General features: G+C 43.7%; 1 protein-coding gene across 1 annotated transcript; it reads left to right on the forward strand.

The window, feature by feature from the left end:
* The first annotated feature begins 889 nt into the window (after nt 1-889).
* Nucleotides 890-6,987, forward strand: LOC132217330 (carcinoembryonic antigen-related cell adhesion molecule 21-like). The gene is made up of 2 exons (XM_059667438.1): nt 890-1,139; nt 6,710-6,987. The coding sequence occupies exons 1-2, from the start codon at nt 890-892 to the stop codon at nt 6,985-6,987; spliced, it is 528 nt and encodes a 175-aa protein (XP_059523421.1).
* The last annotated feature ends 1,145 nt before the right edge of the window (nt 6,988-8,132 follow it).

Consider the following 8,132-nt stretch of genomic DNA (forward strand, 5'->3'; position numbering starts at 1 on the left):
GAGAAAGATCAGGGGGCAGAGTAGGATGGGTAATGGAGATGGGTAACAGGTAACTGGGAAGTCTCATGATCTGGAAGTGGAGAGGGCAGGGAAACTTCAGTTGCTGTAAATTCCTAAGTTATTCATCACTGAGTATTGAATTTTGGAAAGTGACCATAATAATAACAATTTATGTCAGGTGGCACCAGAGAAAAACTTAATCTTGGGTGCTAAACATCATCCTTAGCACCAGCCTCAGGAGAAATACACCCTAAGAGGTGCAGGACTCTGGGAACATTCATTCACCCACAGGAATTTGCAGCCTGTTGCGGGCACTGGGGATGCAAGATCAGACAAGCACCTGTCCCCATGAAACTCACGTTCTGTGGGTGGAGAGAGATAAGAAAATATCTACATGTGATGGCAGGTACCCACAAGTGTTATAAAAAGAACAACAGAGCAGTGACAGGTCAGAAAGTGATTAACAGAGAGTCTTTGGGGAAGTGTTCCATGAAGTTGCCTCCCATGGACACCCGTAAATGTCAGCAGGGGTCTGAGGGCAGTGAGTGGGTGAGCTGAACAGACACCTGGAAAAGAGAGTGAGAAACAGAAAAAGGAACCGGTTCACAGGTGCTGAAATATTGGTGGTCATGCTGTTGACCTTGACCACACTCACACACACACACTCACACACGCACGCACACACACACCAAGGCTGAGATGAAGAGACCTGATCCAAATCCAGGGCCTCATCTTTCCAACCCAACATATACATCCAAATATTGATCAATTTCTCTCTTCCCTCCTAGTTTCACTCTTAAATTTCTGGAGCTTGCCCACCACTGCCCAACTCGCTATTGTGTCAACCGATGCTGCCGTAGGGACGGATGTGATTCTACGTATCCGCAATATGCCTCCCGATGATAGAGGCTTCGTGTGGTACAGGGGAAAAGGGGCAAACTACAAACATAAGATTGCACGTCTTGGAACATCCCTAAGACATAGAACAGGGCCTGCACACAGCGGTCGAGAGCACATAAACTTTGATGGATCCTTGCTGATAAAGGGGGTCTCCCTGAAGGACACAGGAATCTACACCGTAGCAGTCTACCTTCCAGGCTATATAAAAGAAATAGGATTTGGACGGCTCAATGTATACAGTGAGTGATTGTTCTCTGACCTCTGGGTGTTGGGTGGGTGAACACAAAGGACTGACAGCCCTGGACTCTGCCTCCATCCCCCTCTGCATCATGTCCCAGGTTGGGTTTGGGCATTTAGTGCAGGACACACACAGTGGAGAAAAACTTCCTAAGATCAGAGTTCCCTTCCCGGATTCCAGCACTGCAGACATTCTCCATGGAGAGAAGGGCCAGTCTGATGGGATAGACTCAGCAGAGAGAGACCAATCTCAATCCGTTTCCCTCGGCCCCTCCCATGACCATGACCCTGAGAAAGACCCTGCAGGGCTCAGCCAGGACCCATCCTGAGGAGCCCCCTGCAATCCTCATAAAGAAGCTCAGCTTTGGCAGCCCTGCCTATACCCCTGCCCCAGGGTTTCTGACCCCAGGGACCCTGGGGATCCTGTGTCAGGTTGGGGTTAACCTCCTGGGAAGGGCTGAGTGCGCGCAATGGTTTCCCAGGTGTCTGAGTCACAAGGCTTTTGAGCTGCTCAGAAGCCAGACCTCAGGCCCATGAGCCACATCTGGATAGGGGTGGTGCTTCACCTGAGACTGTGTGTGGCTAGCACAGATGGACAAGGTCGCCAGGCCATTTCTGAACTACACTGAAACATTTAGGAGAGTCCAGAGAAAGGTCAGAATCACAGGGAACAAAAAGGAGAAAAGATAGATGCTCCTGGCAGCTCCTCATCCACCAGGGATCAGCCCAGGATATTCTCTCTTGGAGTTGAACAATATCAGATGCCTCTCATTTCAGCAGCTCCCCTGTCCCAATGTTTAGTCAGATACTGTGAATATTTTATTGTTAATACCCTGACACTCTGACAGTCAAATATTCATTGTACTGCATTGAGAGGAAACCAAGGCACAGGGAGATATAGTCACTAAATCAGAGCCACACAGACCATGAGAGTGACTCAAGGTCTGTCTGTAGCCATAATCTGTCCTCCATCCTAGAGGGATCCCTAAAGAAAACATTGGTTTAGATCAGTGATGGCGAACCATTTGAGCTTGGCGTGCCAGCATTTTGAAAAACCCTACCTTACCTCTGGTGCAGTGTCACATATAGAAATTTTTTGATATTTGCAACCATAGTAAAACAAAGACATATTTTTGATACTTATTTTATATATTGAAATGCCATTTAAAAAAGAAAAATCAACCAAAAAAGGAGTTTGCATGACACCTCTGACACGCGTGTCTTAGGTTCGCCATCACTGGTTTAGATCTTCATTAGGCATCCCCAGTTCAGAGAGAGAGATTGCGGTCTAGAAAATAACACCAAATGGAGAATTAATTTATTTGTACTCTAGAACCAAATCACCTACCATAACAATCAGTCAGTGCTGGGAACACCCAGACTTTTCCCTCAGGTGGCTGATACACCCCTCCTTGCACTGGAGGTGAAACCACAGAATTGTTTCCTCATGTGTTGGTGTCATTCCCACTGGATATAAAGGAAAGGACTTTGCCTGCTCGCTCCCCATTCACTCTTGTAACCAGCTAAGGGATGAAGATGTAACACTCGGTTGTTTTGATGAATTAGGAAGAAATAAATGGCTACTGAAGGAAGGAATGAGCTAAAACATCTTCAGAGGCTGAAACCTGGATGCAGAGTCTTTGAAATGCTGGCCACATGGGAAAGGCTCCCTGTCACTCCAGGGGTTGAGACCCATGTTTCAGACCCTTTGCTGTTCTCTAGAGAAATAGTCCTTCTTGCTTTTGCTCTTAGGCCCTGGGGTATTAAGAGTAAGTTTTGCATATGGGGGAATTTTAAGGTCTTTCCAAATTTCTATCTCATAACCACCAAACACAAATGGTCCACAAGGGTCCGAATGTCAGCAATCCATGCTCCCCTCTTGCCATTCATCACCCCTTCTGCATCTGCACATGCCTCACTTGCCCTCCGCAGAGGGAGAATGACATTAATGACCAAGGGCAAAGCATATGGTTCTGCTGCCACAATCAGATCTTGCCTGTCCCTTCACTCCTTTCTGGCTCATTCCTTGGGGTCTGCTCTATCATTTATTGGCTCACTGGCTCATGTCAGTCACACTCACCTGGGAAGGCCTGACACAGCTCTTGGCCCCGGGCCCTGAGTAGTCAACTGACCACAGGTTTGATCCTGGACCCTGTTTTGTTTCTGCTCCAATCTGAGTCTTTAAGATGTCCTGGGAAATGGTGCCTCTTAGAAACACACCTCAGCTGGGCAATGAAGGTCTGTGCAGCTAGAAAAAAATTGCAGTCAGCTGGTCAGTCGAAGAACTAGGAGAGGTGTGGGAGGATTAGGGGGGTAGGAGGTGTCTCTAACTCTAGGTTCTCTGTTTTTCCACAACCAAATCCTGCTAATCTATTGAATGGTTCCCTTCATTTGTTGAAAGACTGTCCTTTCTCCATTGAACAGTCTTGGCTCCTGAGAAAGGCTGTGCTTTCTCCCAGACATAGAGGATTTAAGTTCTCTGAGTGTTCAGAGCTCCAGGCATTTGTCTTATGATACATAGACCGCCCTTATTCCTTTAAGTTGGCTGAGAGGTGAGAGGTGCCATCTCTGATTGAAGAAGGCTTGGAAGACTCAAGTGTCCCACAGGGCAGTGTTATCCTGTTACCTGCTCAGTGGAGTTACCCACACTCAATATCACAAGCATCAACTTTGAGAGATTTGATTTATATTTTTCTAATGATAGTGATGTTGAGAATCTTTTGATGGTCTTATTGACCATTTGTATATCTTCTCTGGAGAAATGTGTATTCATGAGGTTTGCCCGTTTTTAAATCAGCTTATTTGGTGTTGCTGTTGTTGAGTTGTAGGAGATCTTTATTTATTCTGTATATTAACCCCTCATCCTATTAATGATTTGCCAAGTATTTTCTACCATTTCACAGATCACCGTTCATTCTGTTGATTGTGTCCTTGGATGAACAGAAGGTTTCATTTTGTCAAAAATCTCAATTATCTAATCTTTTCTTGCCTGAGTTTCTAGTTTCATATTCAAGATATTACTGCCAAATCCAATGCCATACTGCTTACCCCTATGTTTTCTTCTAAGAGTTTTATCATGTTAGTTCTTAGCTTTAGGATTCAATCCATTTTGACTGAATTGTTGTGTATGTAGATATTGCTATTCAACGGCATTTGTTAAAAAGACTGTCCCCTCTCCATTGAACAGTTCTTGGCTCCTTTATCAAAACCATTTGATTGTGTCTTTTGACAAATAGAAGTCTTTATGCCAGTGTAACTATTTTGGTCACTTTCCCTTTGTAGTAGGATTTGAAATTAGTAACTGTGGGACCTCCAATTTCTCTCTTTTTTTTTTTTTTGTAGTTGACAACTTTTCCTGATTGATTTGGAATTTTTATTTTTTTTATTGCTTAAAGTAATACAAAGGGTATTACATTTGTGTCCATTTCCTACCCCCCCCCCGCCCTAGACAGTCCCCTAGCCTCCCCTGTCCCCCAGTGTCTTATGTCCATTGGTTATGCTTATATGCATGCATACAAGTCCTTAGGTTGATCTCTTACCCCCCTACCTCCTGTCCCCCAACCCTCCCCGGCCTTCCCGCTGCAGTTTGACAATCTGTTTGAGGCAGCTCTGCCTCTGTATCTATTATTGTTCAAAAGTTTATAATGGTCTCTATTGTCCATGAATGAGTGAGATCATGTGGTATTTTTCCTTTATTGACTGGCTTATTTCACTTAGCATAATGCTCTCCAGTTCCATCCATGCCGTTGCAAATGGTAAGAGTTCCTTCCTTTTTACAGCAGCATAGTATTCCATCGTGTAGATGTACCACAGTTTTCTAATCCATTCATCTACTGATGGGCACTTAGGCTGTTTCCAGATCTTAGCTATGGTGAATTGTGCTGCTATGAACATAGAGGTGCATATATCCTTTCTGATTGGTGTTTCTGGTTTCTTGGGATATATTCCTAGAAGTGGGATCACAGGGTCAAATGGGAGTTCCATTTTCAGTTTTTTGAGGAAACTCCATACTGTCTTCCATAGTGGCTGCACCAGTCTGCATTCCCACCAGCAGTGCACAAGTGTTCCTTTTTCTCCACATCCTCTCCAGCACTTGTCGTTTGTTGATTTGTTGATGATAGCCAGTATGACAGGTGTGAGATGGTACCTCCTTGTTGTTTTGATTTGCATCTCTCGGATGATTAGTGACTTTGAGGATGTTTTCATATGTCTCTTGGCTTTCTGAATGTCCTCTTTTGAAAGGTGTCTATTTAGGACCTCCAATTCATCCTTTTGAAGATTGTTGCAAATGTTTGGAATCCAGTGAAATTCCACATAAATTCCGGGATGGATTTTTTTTTTCTGAAAAAAATTAATTGGGATTTTGATAGGGACTGTTTCAAATATGTAGCTAGTTGGTGGTTTTGGAATCAATGAACATGGATGTCTTTCCAGGTATTTGTTTCTTCCTTACTTTCAGAAATGTTTGGTAGTTTTCAGTGTATTCATCTTCCACCTTATTATGTTTAACCCTAAGTATCTAGTCTCTTTGATGCTATTGTAAATGGAACTGTTTTATTTATTTTATTTGAGGGTTGCTCATTTTTGTTTAAAGAATGGAAATGATGCTGAGTGTTGATTTTTTCTCTGGCAACTTCATCTTTTATATTAGTTATAATAGTTATTTTAGGTATGTATGTGGTGAAATCTTCAGGGTATTCTACAATAAGATTATGTTGTCTTTTTAAAAAAGATACTTTCTTATTCCTCTCTAAATTGGATAGCTCTTATCTCATCTTCTTGCCTGATTATCCTGACTGGTTGGATTAGGGGAAAACAGCATCCTTGTCTTATTCATGACCTTAGTACTGTTTTCAGAGGTTCTCCATGGAGTTATGTGTTAGCTGTGGACTTTCCTGTGTGGTCTTTACCATATTTAGTAATCTCCTCCTATTCCTACAGTCCCCGTCTTTTGTTAAAATCATAACCACTTCCCTTTAGTGATTTATTTTACCATTATATGCAATCAGCAGGCCTGGAAATAAAGTCCTGTTCAGACTGACGAATCCTATAGATGGAACTTATCCAGATCCAAGGTCACGAAGACTAGGTTTGGCCATCTTTATTGCCTAATGACTTATTTAACAATAATTAAATGCCCGTTCACTTTCTGTAAAGTCCCCTTGGCCCCAGTAGTGGGCACCAGTGGTAAGATTGCCTTTCCCAACATACATGTTATTTTTAAGTCGAAAGAACTTGTAGGAAAGGATCAGTAAACGCTCATGAGAGGAAAACTCCACCTTACAGTGAGGTTATAGGACACGTGGGCTGCGGAAGGATACCCTGTGTTGATACTACAAAGATGTCTATGGGGACAGGTCAGGGGTGATCTGGGTTCAGAGAAGAGGTGCAACCTTTCCCTACACATCATCCCATGAACAAAGACAATTGTCCTGCTGCAGAGATCAGAACCATCCTCTGGTGACCTTACAGAGCTCACTGGGGACTCTGAGTGGCTAATATGTCTGAGGAGCTAGTATGGCGCAGGTCCCAAGCCCACTCTCAATTAGCCATGCTTTCTATTTCTTCACAGAGCCAGTGAGAGTGCCCCCTCTCCAAGCCAGCAACACCACAGTCACGGAGAATAAGGATTCCGTGGTCCTGAACTGCTACACAAATGCAGGCTCCACCCAGTGGTTCTTCAATGGCATGAATCTGCAGCTGACGGAGCGGATGAAGCTGTCCTGGAGCAACAGAACCCTAACCATAGACCCTGTCAGGAGGGAGGATGCTGGGAACTACCAGTGTGAAGTGTCCAACCCCATCAGTTCTGCTGAAAGTGATGCGGTTGAGCTGGATGTAAAATATTAGTGACCCTCCTCCTCTCCTATATGTTATTAAACTCTGAATATTCTTTTGTGCCCTTTAAATAGATTTGTTGGGAGGGTGGAAAGTCCTTAGAAGATTTGCATTGAGTCAATAAATGCTCAAAAAAGAGAGCTGACATTGTCATTATTGTTGACTTAAGGTGATAGTCTATACCAGATCCCACCTCAGTGTGGTCTAAGCTGTATCATCTCTACAGTGGAGGTGAAACTGAGTCTTTCAAGAGAATGGCAGTGGCTTGTGATTACGCTGGGTGCAGGTGATGAGTTTGCATAAATCCAAGCTCTCTTCCTCCTCCAGGGGGACATGTAGTGGATGCCCTGCCACTGTTGTTGGTAATGGGAATGGACAGGAGGACACCCATGTGGGTAATAACACCGATCTTTTTTTTCCCCCTGTTTGACATATTTCAAAAAAATTCTTAAGTCTTTCTGAATATTCTTATTTATAAAGCTATAGACTTATTTGCATAAAGTAAACAGGATTCTGTCTTCCCTGTTAATAGGGTATAATTGGAAACCTTAGTAACACAACCAAGGTTTTGGCTCAAATGTCCTAGTTCAGACTGATGCCCACAGAATTAGAAATGACCTCACCTTTCATGGAGCTAAATTTGACCTGCGGGGCTTTTGGAATATCTTGGAGAAGAGGGCAGTACCCAAAGCTAGAGGGTGAGGCTTCCTAACCTCAGGAGGCCTTTAGAACTCCCATCTTCGGTTTCAGAGAAAAACCTGCATCAGAGCAAATTATGTGGTAAATGTCAGTTCCTCTGCACTTAGGTCACTAATCAGGCCAAATCCAGTGACACCAGCCATGGTGTAGGATGGAGAATACGCTTCTTCCTTGGAGGTGACCTGTGGTCAAAACGAAGGTGACTGTAGAGAGCAATGTCATGTCTCCATGGAGAAATCTAGAAGCACAGCATTCTGGGAGATCAGATCCTGGCTGTGTTCAGGAACTCTCAGCTACTTTGCATCTGTTCAGCAATTGCTGGGAAATTGCACCTCTTTATACATTGCTGGAAATGATTAAGATGTCAACTGGGTCTTGGCTAAAAGAGATTTAGTTTTGTTTCCCTCCACCATACAGAAAGCAGTTTTGTTCTGAACTCGAGGCATTAATGTCCCCTG

This window comes from Myotis daubentonii, chromosome 15, assembly GCF_963259705.1.
Source record: "Myotis daubentonii chromosome 15, mMyoDau2.1, whole genome shotgun sequence".
NCBI classification, from domain to species: domain Eukaryota; kingdom Metazoa; phylum Chordata; class Mammalia; order Chiroptera; family Vespertilionidae; genus Myotis; species Myotis daubentonii.

Bases quoted from the DNA above. Each gene is read 5' to 3' on its own strand.
- LOC132217330 (XM_059667438.1), top strand. From the start codon at position 890: ATGCCTCCCGATGATAGAGGCTTCGTGTGGTACAGGGGAAAAGGGGCA. The intron at 1,140-6,709 runs GTGAGTGATTGT...ATTTCTTCACAG, and splicing joins TGGACGGCTCAATGTATACA to AGCCAGTGAGAGTGCCCCCT.